Source organism: Aphis gossypii, chromosome 1 (assembly GCF_020184175.1).
Source record: "Aphis gossypii isolate Hap1 chromosome 1, ASM2018417v2, whole genome shotgun sequence".
Classification (NCBI taxonomy): domain Eukaryota; kingdom Metazoa; phylum Arthropoda; class Insecta; order Hemiptera; family Aphididae; genus Aphis; species Aphis gossypii.
Window position 1 is genome coordinate 9698428 of NC_065530.1, and position 14780 is coordinate 9713207.

The window sequence follows — 14780 nt, forward strand, 5'->3', positions numbered from 1 at the left end:
AATACTTAATCAATACCATATACGTACTTATATTACAGACAGACGTTCTTCCGGAGTTGTTCGGTCGCGCAGCCGTAAATGATTTTGCAGTTCGTAAACGTTTTTGAAAAGAAAAAATAGAAAACAAAACATAAATATAATTGGCATACGGTCAGCAATTTTTTCTTACAATAGCGGTACCACATGCAATAATATCAGCTATTCGTAATGGAAAACCACAGGTGTTTTAGTATACGCGATGTCGACACGACTATATAATATTATATATATTGTACAGTATACATAATAGTATTATAATTTATACGGACGCACGTTTTACCCTCTCTGTTTCATTACTGTATCTAACAACAAAAAACAACAACTACGACGACGAATAAGACAGCTTGAACTACGACAATGTATCGTATATTATATTGCCAATACTTTTCTTCATAAAAAAGTTTAGAAGTCATTAATTGTCTCTCTTCTCTAAATATTATATAGACAGTCTTAGTGTCCAAATATATTAGACGTTGATAAGCAATGCGACATATCCACGAACTCCTTTAAATAATCGATTTTTTAAAATCTCCACTTGTTATTCTATCCATGTTTTACTATTTCTGATATTTCTAAAAGTTGTGCAATGCAAATATTATATTATTAGCAGTTTACAAAAGCTTAAAATATGCTGCAATGAATTTATTACTTGATTTAGATTTTCGTAACGTGCCTGCCTGTTACTGAATTGTAAATAATTATGCATTTATAGTTTATACAACAGTACGATGTAAATTGTAAATAATATCAATATTATGCTATTCGCTGGTGTGGTTCGTAACAATTTTTTTTTTATAATCCCAGCGTTTTATAGCCTCACTTAAAAACTTATTCAATAAAACACGCCTTTTACAAATTAAAATCTCGATATTTCTTATTGTTACGTAGCAGTATATTATTATTTATCAATTGACATATTGTATTACATTGTTATCGTTCCTTCTATTTTCGATACTATGTTAGTGTACTGTTATATAATGGCATGTAGTTTTGTGTACGTCTCCAATTGAACCCATTGCGTCAATGTTAATGTTGTAGTTTATGTCATTACTTATTACATGTATAATGATGATCAAATTATTTTTATTATTATATTTTTTCATTTTTCAATCAGTTTCCAACATTTTTTTAAAAAAAATAGTCTGTCCCGTTACCTTTAGTACTGCAAACTTTATTCCCGGACATTCGCACCTCTTTATACACGGAGAATTTATGGCCTTATACCTTGGTTTAAAAAAAAAAACACACACACACATATACCATATGTGGTACTTAACAGGCGACGGGATTCTTCTCGTGTAGATAGATTAAAAAATACAAGTACAAATGCGTATTGATTTCCCATTACGGTGGAAATAATAATATTATATTATAAACGTATACTGATAATAATAAGCACAACACTAACAGCTGAAACGTCCGTGACGATTGGCTTTCACGCGCCCATCGCCGATAGAAATCTGCGGAAAACCTGTTGGTCCACCGGGGTAATCACAAAGAGGTTGTATATTAAAGTTATCGTTGTATTATATTGTTACAATAGTGTTACAACGACGAGTGGGACGACAAGACCACTGATAAACGAAGAGTACGTGAAAAAACATAAATAAATAAGTACGCTTCATATATAGTTACGTATATTGTAATGCTGCAGTACAACCGACCACCGTCACCCTGGCAGCACATGCTTTTGTCGGACAACCGGAGAGATATATTATACTGTGTAATATATTATAACAAAGAAAAAAATTACACACAATCCGTATATAATACCTAAGAATAATCGGTTTTCGAAAGAAAAAAAAACACAATAGCGTGCGCGCAATACTAAATTCTTAATATTATACAGTGATCTGCAACGGCCCACTATAAATTCATCTTAATTTCTATTGTGTGTGTGAATGTGTATTTACTTTTTACGAAAATCGTCTACAGCTGCAGACTACTATTATATTAATATCGTTATGCGTATTATCTTCGATGAAAAAAAAAAAAAAAACGTACCTATTAACTTTTGTCATACAATAGACCTTTATGTTAATTACAAACACTGCGAGGTGGATGCATTTCTCCCCTAAATATTAATCACTACTTTGATAACGCATACGTTGAAAATATTCAAATATTTTAACCACAATGACGTTATTGTATACCTACCTATACACCAACATCCGATTACTATATTTTAAAATAATATTCGACACAAAACATATAATAAATTCTTGTATATTATCTTTCGTAGGCGCGGACGAAGCGTTTTCGATACGGTGTACATAATATTTTAAAACAAAACTCAAATTAATTTTGAAATGCATTTAAGTAACTATAATTCATATGATATTAATTCTCTGTAAAGTTACGTAACGTTCTGTGACTATAATAGTCTGTAAATTAATATTCACGTGTCATAAACAACCTACAGTGATACCTATATATACCTAATAATATATCGTTTGCCGAATAGCCACTTTTGATGTTTATTATATTATGTACTACTCATAACGTTATTCAACTAAATCTACTCAACATATTGCGCACAATTATTTATTTATAAAATTGTACAGCCACGTAGGTACTTATCCGTGAATTTATTTACATTATACTGTATTATACTACAGCAATGACACTCTAGTGTTGACTATAAAATTACGAACGAGCGTAGTGTATTATGATATAATTATATACTACTTGTATACTATTATACGTTTTAAATTTAAACATAAAATCACAATATTATATAAATATACATTTATAATGTATATTATCGATCTTCATTAGGGTTAGAATGTGAATTTTTTAATTTACACGAGTTACGTTTCGTGAGTACACAGAAATTTCACCAATGGATAACGTAACAGTTTTCCGTGCAAGTATTTAATAATACAACTCATATTATAATATAATATTATCATATCACAAATAATGAAATTAGTGGATGTACAAGCAGTATAATGTACTATATGTATAGAGAGATGATCGAGTTCTTATACAGTAGCCTACTTGCGACAATAGTTAGTTTCAGTTTTTGATACACCTAATGTTATTATACCAATCATATCTATTATCTACAAATGCTTTATCAGTTTCGTCAGGTCGTTTTTATTTATATTCATATTTATATTATATATATAATTAAATTTATATTTGGTAGACCAATAATTAATTTAATCAAGCAATTTTTTATTTTATTTATATAACCACATTAGTTTTTTCTATTGTATTTTAACAATTTTCATAACTTATGTTTATGCATAATAATGAATGTATAATAAGTAACATAACTATTTTGTATCACATAAAGTTAGCTCTTAAATTAAAGATATAAAATTAAAGTCATAAGGTGTTAAAATGTTAACATTTTTCAGTGGTTTTATTTATACATTTTTAAAACAACTGTCTGTATACATTTTATAATATATTATATGAACTATATCATACTTACTGGTAAAATTGTCACGTGTGATTGCTTTCGATAATTGCAGTTGCATTACCTACCAAAAAAATTTGTATTAGTTTAAAAAATATATATATATTGTAACTTCCAAATGCTGTTTAATTACATATAGTATAATTTAATTGTTTTATTTTTTCAGGAATTTTAAACGACAATAAGAGCACAATTCGTTCATGATGAGCGTGCAAAATCTTCGGAACAAGTTCAGCCAGAACAACGGATCAGTCCCATACAACCCGCCCGGGCTGAGTTACGGAAAACCCGATTCCCCAGTGTCATCGACGATAAACAACAACAACAAACACCATCACCACCAAGTGTCGAATTATCAGATGCAAAACGGTGGTGGTGGACGGTTCAAGACGATTCGTGAGGAGCCGGACGCCCCGGAAGACTTGAGTAACAAACCGATGGCGACCAAAAACAACAGTTTTTTGCAGAGTTATCTAGCAAATGAGATGACGAAGAACAACAGTGGCTCGATCGGCAATGGAAATAAGCCAATGGTCGCGGTACAAGTGCCAGTGCACAATCGGTTCGTCACCAGTAAATCGTCACCGGCGGTGGAAGTTGCGTCGAAAATCACGATCAAGTCCCCTCAGGAAAGTTGCAAGTCGAAATTGTCGTTTGGTGAAATAAAATCGCCTCTGCAGCAATCTCCGGCCACTCCTGTGCATCCGCCCAAGCCAATCGGTGCTAAACCGATGCTTCCGCCACCGCTGTCGGACAGTACTCCGCCCAGGTTTTCTGTAAAATCTTCGCCGGTCTTGAACAACAATATCAGTCCGGTATCAACCACCGAGGACAAATGGAAGAACAAATACGACGAAACAGAAACAAAGCGAAAGAGTCTGTTGATTCAGTCTCAAAAACGTGAGTTCTCTATCCGCCTCCCCCCCTTCTGAACACACTAAAAATGTGTTTTAAGAGAGCATTTTACCGATTCTTGGTACATAATTACAATGACACAGATCAGCTATATAACCGTTTTAGTCCCGAATATATATAACGTAATATATAACCGAATATATAGTTTAGAAAATTGATTATAACATATCAAAATACCGATATGAAATGCGTTAAAAATGATATCTCTTAGATTTTTATAAGTGTTTCAGCTATATAAAACGCAATAAAAAAGTACTATACGTAGATGTTTTAACTAATTCTATTTAATATCGTAACAATTACTTATGAAATATTTTGAAATAGTAATTATTTATTACTAGTTAAATACATTTTCTGAAAATGTATAAATTGCCTATATTAAACTCCTTAAAAAACACTGGTAATGTAATATAAAATTGTAGGAAAGTTATTTTTATTACACGTTCAGATCGTCCAAAACGTAAATTATTTGAAATAAATCGATATTGCATCGACATTGACGATTGTTTTTTGTTTAGTGTTGAGAGAAAAGTCGGACATGGAACGCCAAGTAGCAAAGCTGCGCACCAATCTCGAACTGTCGAATAAAGATTTATCGGAAAAAACCTTGCAACTCTCTCAGCTGAGAAATCGTGCGTATACAATAATATTTTTTAATGACTAATGTTGGGTTCTTGTCAGAAAATTATAATTTAATCATATTATTCTGTTCATATATATAGTTTCAGAAGCGATGTACAAAGAATATGACCAATTAAAACAGCAATACGAACTCGAAACAACTACGTTGCAAAAAGCAATGGAACGAGCTTCCCAGGTAAATCATACAATTAAACATTTAAACGTTAATCAACTGCTCCGTAACTACTCCAATTAGATTTTAATTGAAACACTCCTGTCTCAATATAGTGGTATAAACAAAATCGTGAGCTGAAAAGAAGGAGCTCGGCGTTAATGCAAAAAGTAATGTCAGTGGCGCCGTCCACGTTGGATGATTTAGCAGACGACACGGATGGTAATGATAACGATACGGACAACAACGACACTGAAATGGAAGAACTGCGGAAAACAGTTAAAGGTATAAAGCGCTTTGTTTAATAACAACAAAACAATATATTAAATGCGGGTAATTTATTTACAGAACTTACTCAAGAAGTTTCAAGGCTACAGGCCGAATTAAATAAAATAAAATTACAAGAGTTTGAAGCCCAGGAGCAGACAGTAGACTTAACTTCTGAACTAGAGGAAGAGCGTAGGGCGCGATTACGTGCTGAACAAGAACTGAAGGTAATTATTAATTATTAAAACTATATATTGTCATATTATTTCATATACCTAATTGTAAAATGTTCTGTCGCTTATTTCAACTTAACACTTAACACCGTCAATGTTTTTAAACTCTTTTATTTGAATAATTTTTGTAATTTTTTAAAATTCTATAATCATTAAACCATTTTAATTTTTTTATTTTTTAAGGAATTAAAAATGAAACACGACAATTTGGAATCGGTTAGCCGTAAAGTAGTTGAAGAGACAACTGTGTTACACCAACAGTATAAGAGAGAAAAAGAAGAAGGTGTGAAGATACGAAGTGATGCTAACAAAGTCAGTAAATTTCAAAATAATAAATCGTGGACTTGATTTAATCGGTATGGTTTACAGGTAAAATCCGAGAGAGATGTACTTGCCAGGCAAAGTCAATTGTTAATGATGGATGCTGCATCAGACGAAAAAATTATGAAACTTTTGTTTGAGGTGGAACAATTGCAAAGAACACTAAGCCAAGAGAGGCAAGAGCATACGGAACAGCTAAAAGACTTACACGTGAGTACTGGAATAATAAAAGTCGTTATAATAATTGGTATTTTCAATAAAATAAATGTATTTTTTTTTTTTTTTTGCAGGAAAAATTGGAATCTCAAAGTGAATCCGAACAAATTGAATTGTATGAAGAGAAGTTAAAGTTAATCGAAGCGGAATTACTATGTTCTCAGCAGAGAGCTGATATTGCTGAATCGCAAGGTATATAATATGTCGTAGGCATAAAGTCAAATCTGGCATATCACTAAATGCCTAGGCAAATAATAAAAGATTTAAATTTTATGTAATTTCACTATCTGCCTATTTGAAGTCAGGCTAATAATAAATATGAAGCATTTTGTATTATTTTAAAAATTTAATTCTATTTTATATTTTATATATATAAAAAAAAACTATAAATATGTAAAATGCGTAGATATGAAATATTTTTATTTTCGTATCCTTTGGTACTATTGTTTTAAAATTTAAATTATAAATATATATATATGTTAACTGAAATAATGTGAAATATGAAAATTACATAATTAACCAGTGATTGTTGTTAACATGGGATGGAGATTTCCGATATTTACCGGTCAATTACAATATTCCCCAAACAAATTGGTAAATGTTGCGTATAATACTAAAATTCGACTTTAACACAATTTTTTTGTTTTTCTATTACACATTTTTACCTTAGGTAGGTTTCTAATATCTATAAATATGTTTTCACGCAATATCCTTTACCCAAACACCAAAGAGAAAAAAAATATATATATATTACTATTATAGATGTAATAGTACAAATATAAAAATATTTAAAAATTTATAAACAATTTTTTTTATTGTAACTAATTTCTAGTTATTACTTGTTGTTACATGTTATTGTTTGGTAGCATTTGCTGGAACATTTACCTATTAAAAAAAAAAAAAAAAAACAAAACAAAAAATACCGACAAGTTTGACATTGCCGCTTTCCTGCTTGACAGTGACATTAAAAAAAAAACCTTAATGGTTGACAATTTATAATTTTGCTACGGCTTCACGTATAGATACAAATTTATTTTTTTTTTGTATTTCTGCTATCTTATAAACCATTATTTAAAACTAATTAAAGTTCTTCTCTGGAACACCAATTTTTTATTATACCAACTACTGTACTATAATTACCAACTTTGTAAACGACGTTCCAAATGTCTACCACTAACCCATTTATATTATATTAAATTAATAGTTTTTTTTTATATATATATAAAATAGCAATTAATAAAAAATATATTTTAATTTTTAAAATAGTACAAAACTTTTCATTATTATTATTTGCCTAATTTGAAATTGGCATTTAACCAAATGACTAGGCGGAATTGAAATTGTATAAAAATTGAATTATTTGACTATTTGCCTAGGCATTATACCTATAGAGATACCTATATCTCCTATTCTATACAAGTTAATGATTATTTTAAAATCTTGGTATTGTTCTAATTTCAAAATTAAAATATCGGTGAATTTACAATGTGATTCATTTTAAAGTGTATCATATTAAGATTATCTACATATTTTGTTTGTTTCTCATAGTTTTACACGTAGAACGTATTATAAAATGATTTTAGAGCAGTGATAACGACACTAATAAAAGTAAATGCAATAGATATTTTGGAGGCATATCTCAAAAATTTTTTTCAAAAATATTATTATAGTGACAATAATCTACTGTAAATAAAATTGAAAGAAACAATGTTTTATTCAATTCATACGATCGACGTTTCAATTTTATTGTATACCATTAACGCTTACTATACATACCTTTGTGTAAACTTGTTTTTACCGTGATCACGAAATATTTATGTTGCCACCGAGTAACAAAAAATATACATTTTAACTTCGTTTTAGTTGAAGAACTCGAGAAACAACTTCGAGAAACCAAAACTGTAGTCGCAACGCCCCAGTGCGGACCTCCACCACCACCACCACCACCAGCTCCACCGGCACCACCACCACCGCCACCACCGATGGCGTTGCCGGGAACGACCTCCGGTATCAAGCTGAAAACGGTTAGCTCGTTGAACCATAATTCTAATGCCATTGAAGATCTAGGAAATTACTTGGGACTGCCACTGGCTACACCCAAGGGCCCTCAAGTCCAAAACGGTAAGTAACATTGTGCAGCCTTGCAGTACCGTAGTCGTGCGGGTGTTATAAAAATGGCACGAAACGGAAAAATCATAGCTTTTACAGATATTTTAAATTTTAAATAATTATCGATCATGATTTATAAGGCTGTTATTTTATTACAGGTGCCATCGACGCAATAATCAATCAAATAAAAGGAGGTCGTTTCAGCCTGAAAGCCACGGACAAGGAGGTAAAACTTAGATTTGTTCTAAAAAAAATAACATTGTGCAATATTCGTATACTTCGAAAGTCGATAATTTTGTGATATTAACTAAAATATTATATTCCTTTTTTTTCGTTTCAGAAACAGACTCCGGTCAAAAAACAAGAACCTCAGCCAGTCGTTAACGAGATGATGAATGTTCTAGGCACACTGCGCCGGAATCCCAAACGAAGAGCCAGTTTCAAAACAGCTCCTGCCGATGTGGCGCTATAATAATAATTAAAAAACATATTTTACAGTCCGTAACTGTCTACGTGTCTTGCTCGAAACAATTATTATAACTATAAAATATTTATACAATTCTTTTTGTTCCTCAAATGTATGTGTGTCTGTAGTTCGAGTGTACTTGACAGATATTTTCACTACTAATTAAAAGAAAAAAAATGTCATTTTATTGTACATATAATATATAATATATGTATCTATATAAATGTATAATTCTGTATTTACTATATAATATTTTTTACACATAGTTATTAGAAGCAATTATTTAGCATACATATATAAAATATAATATAATGGTCGAAAACGACGGGACATCTGTGATTTTTACATTTCTGCCGAATTTCTCAGTAAATATTAAATATTGTGTATAGTTTAAGAAAATTCTTTTTAAGAATATAATTTTATTACTATTTATTAAGAATCATGATAATTTATTTATAACCGCGAGTATGAAAGTTAATGATATATAGGTAAGAAATTATTATTTTTTAAATTTTTATTCTATAATATTTTACTATAAAAACCATTGTTATTATTTTTTTTCTCTAAGTGGTTTTTTTCAAAGTTAATATTACGTTTTATTTAAAAAATATTTGTTACACTTAAAGTACCTATTTTTACGTTATTGTGTTTGAGTAATAGTTTAATAGCCAATTAATTCTATTTGTTATGAGATTCTAATTTAAATAATTATTTTTGAACAGTGCTATTTTAGTTATTTAAATTGTATTATGTATAGAAGTAATAATAAGTTATAATAATAGAATATTGTATTAAATATTTTGATTCACTAACCTAGAAAATAAAAACTAAATACATTTTGAAGTCAATTATATTTTCTTAATTGTATACATTAGTTTAATATTTTAGAAAAATTAGTAATTCATTTATATTTATATTATAATAAACTGTCAAACGCACAATTCAATGTTATGTTAGATAAATTAATTTTATGTATTGCAATAGAAATTCTATTGTTAATAAATCCATAATTAAAGTTTATTTTTGAAAATATTGTGTCTGACATAGTAGCTTAATTATTAAAATAAAACATTAGCCACTTTGAAAACATCAAGTTCAAAGTATTCATAAAATCTTAAACTTATTCGTCTGTAAAAATTTAAGAACATAATAATGTATTATACATTAATTGTTCTTAGTATGAATTCACTTAGTTTCTTATACTTTAGTAAAAACAAAACGTATGTTGTTACTTCTATGTTACTATGTTGTTGTTGTTGAACAGTTGTGTCATTAAGATTTTATCTTAGAAGAAGGGGGATATACGTTTATCCACAGAATAACATCTGTGATATAAAATAGGCAGTAGCGTGATACAGTACTAATATATATTGATTTAGTGTGACTATGAAATTCCTATGAAAATATATAGGTATAATGTTAAAGCTTCCTATTTTTTTTTTTAAGGTACAATACAATTAGCAGTTAAACTTGTTATAACTCATTAGTTTCTAATAAAGTACATTGAATAAAATATACTCAAAAATAATTATATTAAGTATACTTTTAAGGATTTTCATTTTGCCATTATGCTTACTACCTGCAGTGTAGTATTATACCCTTAATATTTTCAAAGATTCAAATGAAGAAGGGGGAGGAGAGGGCGGTCAATTAAAATTAAATACAGTAACTTATCTTTTACACTATAAAATATTATACCTATTATTATAATTTACCTAATTAAATATGACTAGAAATGGTTTTTGCCTAGGTAGTGTTTCATGTTACTCTGTGATCAAACCTATATTTATTTTATAAAGAACTACAATATACTTTTATTATTTAGTTATTGTTGTAATTCAAAAACAAATCACTGTAAATTCTTGAAATTTTCACCAAATGTTTTTTTAGCGTTATCATTACCTACATGATTAAATTTTCAAAATATTTTTATTTTTTTGAGCTATTTATAAACAACTGAATTTTTTTTTTTTTTTTGAAGTGTCGATAAAAAATTTTGTTTGCCCGTAAAAACTAGAAAATTTAATACAAGGTTTCTTATAAATTAATCTCATTGCAGTTAAAAAAAATAATTACTAATAATAATTTATAAAAAATGTGATTTTAAAATCAAAATAAGCGTGTTTTTTCTATCATATAATTTTAGATTTTTGTTATAGTTCTAGACACTTAAAACATACATCAAATGTTTAAATTTGCATTTTTTGTACAAGATTTAATTTTAGAGTGTTCAGGTTATTAAAACATAAACCACCCTTTTCACTAACCTATTAAAAATATAATATATCCCAGGCTCACTAATCATTTCCATTCAAAATCGTTTTTCGTATACAGAGATTCATTTCATTAAAATTTAACACATCTATTACAAAGACCTACTCTAGCTATAACCGATTGTATAGGTGTACAGCCGAGCGTTACCCACTTGATCACTCTTTTTTTTATATTCATAAGTAGAATACATTTTTAGAAATTTAAAAAGATTTATAAAAATCAAATTTTGAATGAATAGTTAATTATAGTTGAAAGATTTTAAAATTAAGATGAGCGGAGTAGAGTCCTTGAACTTTGTATACCTATTTATAAAATGTCTGATTTTAAATATTTTTTTTTTTTTTTTTTTTGTTTTTAATTTGTTTTATTATACAATCTGTAAATATATTATTTTTACAATGAGCATAAGTGTTGATGGAATAAGAATAAAATAAAATAAAATAAAAGGGACTGATGACTTGAGCGAAGAATCCATCCAGCGATGGAACTTCTTAGATTTTAAATATAAAATTAAAAATGTGTATTGTCATTTAAAAATGAATACAATTTAAAAACTAAACAATATAACGTAAAAAATGTAGTTTTTGTAATATTATCAAATAATTGATGTGAGTTTATAAATTTAGAAAGCCATTAAGAGTTTTAAAAATAATTACACGATCCAGACATAGTGCAGAACACTTCGACAATCTAAAATATTTAGAATACTCGATACCTACATAATAATATATAGCAGAATAATTTATATTTAACATAGTAATTATTGTTATTATAATTATTTTTTTTAGTACCACAAAATGCAATAATAAATCTTTGAGGTTCGTACAAAGAAAAAAAATATCGTGACTATAAAACAAATTAACGCGTTAAGTGAGATGTTACTTCTAAAAAAAGTAACTATTTAAGATAGAAGTTACTTCTCCAAAAAAAAGTAACAACTTTTTAACTTCTTTTTAACTCGTTAATGCCCAGCCTTGAAGTTTACATCTATATATTATGCGTATTGCAAATTTATAGACGTAAAAAAATATCCTTATATTTGTATAACCATAAATAATAATATTATTAAGTGATCACTTATCAGTTATCACCATACCTCATGTGATAATGAATATTTCATTGTATTTTAGTTAAATGAATAACTTTTAAAGTTATAATATTATGTTTACGTTTCATTTGAATTGTGTTGAAAAGTTTACATTTATATTATGGACTATGGTCTACGGGGAGAGTTGGGACAAAGCCAAATTGGATTCTCCCCTATACACTACTTTTTCAGTGTACTACAACCATAATATTATCCATATTATCGTTACAATGGTTTTAAAATATTGTTCATATATTAGTATATTACTCTAAATTGTATAAATACAATAAGTACATATATGCTTAAATTATTATTTACGCAATTGTTTTAAAGAAAAAAATATATTATGCCTGATTTTATACATATTGCGCAAAAGAATGTGTCTTTCAAGCTACGTACACACGGAAATTCGTCTACGTGTTCAGTTCCTTTAAATACAATTTTCATTTTTCAGTCAGATCATAGTATCGACGGTCATTTGTTACAATCTGTATTGATCGAATTTAAAAAATGATGTCTAAGAATGGAGTACTAGTCTTCGTCGTCACATTTATGTCGTTTATCGACTATTCATACCTTAGCAATATCGTTGGTTTGTATAATACATTAATATCATATCAGGATTCAATACACTTTTAATTAAATTTTAATTGCGTTAAACGCATACATATTAAGTATAAATAGATACATATTAGTCATTATACTTTAAAACTAATACACACTTATTTGTTATATTATACTCGCATTATAGATTTAAATATCTAATCTACCTGTTTTGTATCAGGTTTATTTTAAATAAAATGTTGCGTTTATTAATATAATTATCGCTTAAAAAAATTAATTATTATTAAATATTTTATGTAACTACTAATAAATCAATTATTAATGAAACGTAATAATAGTAATCATTAATAAGTAGGTATAAATGGTAATATTATTATGAATGTTCTTATTAGGGATCAATGATAATTTACCAATACATATATTTTACTGTTAAATAATTGCTTTAAATGTAATTTATATACTACTGTACTACTAATATTGATTTATTATAATTATTTTTACACGGACACAATTAATTATTTTGTGTGTAATAGTTTTTCAAATAGGTATCGTCAAACGCGTTGACATGAGATTCTGAAAGTGATAATCATGTTGCTCTCATACTTTTAGTGATTTCTAAAATGTATACGAAATAACTAACGTTCAATAATTACCTCAATTTGTATTTTACAGTATATCCAAATACTACTGACAAAAATTTTGGAGAATATCTAAGGAATATTGATTGTATGTAGAAAAATTGATAATATTATATTTATTTTAATTATGAAAAATATAAATAAATACAAATATTGGAGTTGATAGTTTATTATGATTAAGTATTGGAATTGTTTTAATGTATTAATAAAAACGCATATAAAGTGCTAAATAAAATACCTACATTAAAAAAATAATATTAAGACATTATTTTTTTTTTTTATATAGGGAAAGGAAAAGGTATATGTTTTTAATTTTATAGCGACTATATATTTATGTTACCTACTTACCTCCTAGAAATAAATGTTTTTATGTTCGTCAAATTATATTAAGTGAAACAATTTTTAACAAAAACAAAAAACGGTCCATTCCACTATAGTTATTTTATAGTTTTAAAACGATCTTAAGTACAATTATTTATTAAAATAAAGCTATTATTATTATTATTATTTGCGTTCGGTTATTATAGAAAATACCGTAAAATAAAGTGTTTTATGCATAGGTACTGCAATTTCATTAAGAATTAATAAATACCATACCAATTATTAAATTTATAAATAGTTATAAGTAAAATAATATATTATTATAACCACTTTAAAAGGAAATATTTTTAATATAACCAAACATATTTTTCCTTGATATTTTCTTATAATTTCGTTAAATTTTCTTAAGAATTCCAATTTTGCAATATTCTTTTAGTTAAGACTTAAGTATTTTATTAGTTATTTGAACAAATAGGTAACTTATCAATTATTATCATATATCATATTATACGAATTAAGTATCTAATTTATCGGTTATGTAATATCAGGTAAAATTTTGAGAGACGATGAGTTCCTCATGGTTAAAGAAAGTAAGTTAATTTTTTTTTTACCAATTTAGACGTTATGATAAACATTAATATTAAATAAACACCATTAATTGTTAATATTAGATATTACAATAAAAATATGACAAAATATCGGTTTTATAATCATCATAGACATAATTTACATCTTATTTACTTAAATTATTATAAGACCCTTGAGAAAAAATCACATCCCCCTACCTAAAATTATTTTGATGTAGGTACCTACCGTTAATGATACCATATACCTATTATACGGGTACACCTGTACAAGTGTATGTAGCGAACGGATAAGTTAGATACCAACAACACATACCCACGATATTTACTGTTTTCGGTAGTATTGGCTGTCACAATAATGGGAAATATTGACATCTGTTAAAATAAAAGTTAGCAACAATGTGAAATTGTATTAAACTATGATATTTTTGCTTAAATATTACCGTTTTCAAACCAGTGGAATTATTGTAATGAACAAAAATCACTGCTAAAATTATCTTGCATTTTTAAATTTACTACTAAATTT

General features: G+C 27.7%; 1 protein-coding gene across 1 annotated transcript in view; it reads left to right on the forward strand.

Annotated features, from left to right (window-relative positions):
• The window catches only part of LOC114123366 (shootin-1), a 30911-nt gene extending 21112 nt beyond the window's left edge, over nucleotides 1-9799 (forward strand). Inside the window, exons 2-12 of the mRNA XM_027986300.2 lie at nucleotides 3633-4366; nucleotides 4900-5013; nucleotides 5104-5198; nucleotides 5291-5459; nucleotides 5523-5668; nucleotides 5858-5986; nucleotides 6044-6205; nucleotides 6286-6403; nucleotides 8075-8332; nucleotides 8479-8546; nucleotides 8661-9799. Coding sequence (XP_027842101.1) covers nucleotides 3667-4366; nucleotides 4900-5013; nucleotides 5104-5198; nucleotides 5291-5459; nucleotides 5523-5668; nucleotides 5858-5986; nucleotides 6044-6205; nucleotides 6286-6403; nucleotides 8075-8332; nucleotides 8479-8546; nucleotides 8661-8792 — 2091 coding nt within the window. The 5' untranslated portion in view covers nucleotides 3633-3666 and the 3' untranslated portion in view covers nucleotides 8793-9799. The remainder of the gene's footprint in view (nucleotides 1-3632; nucleotides 4367-4899; nucleotides 5014-5103; nucleotides 5199-5290; nucleotides 5460-5522; nucleotides 5669-5857; nucleotides 5987-6043; nucleotides 6206-6285; nucleotides 6404-8074; nucleotides 8333-8478; nucleotides 8547-8660) is intronic.
• The last annotated feature ends 4981 nt before the right edge of the window (nucleotides 9800-14780 follow it).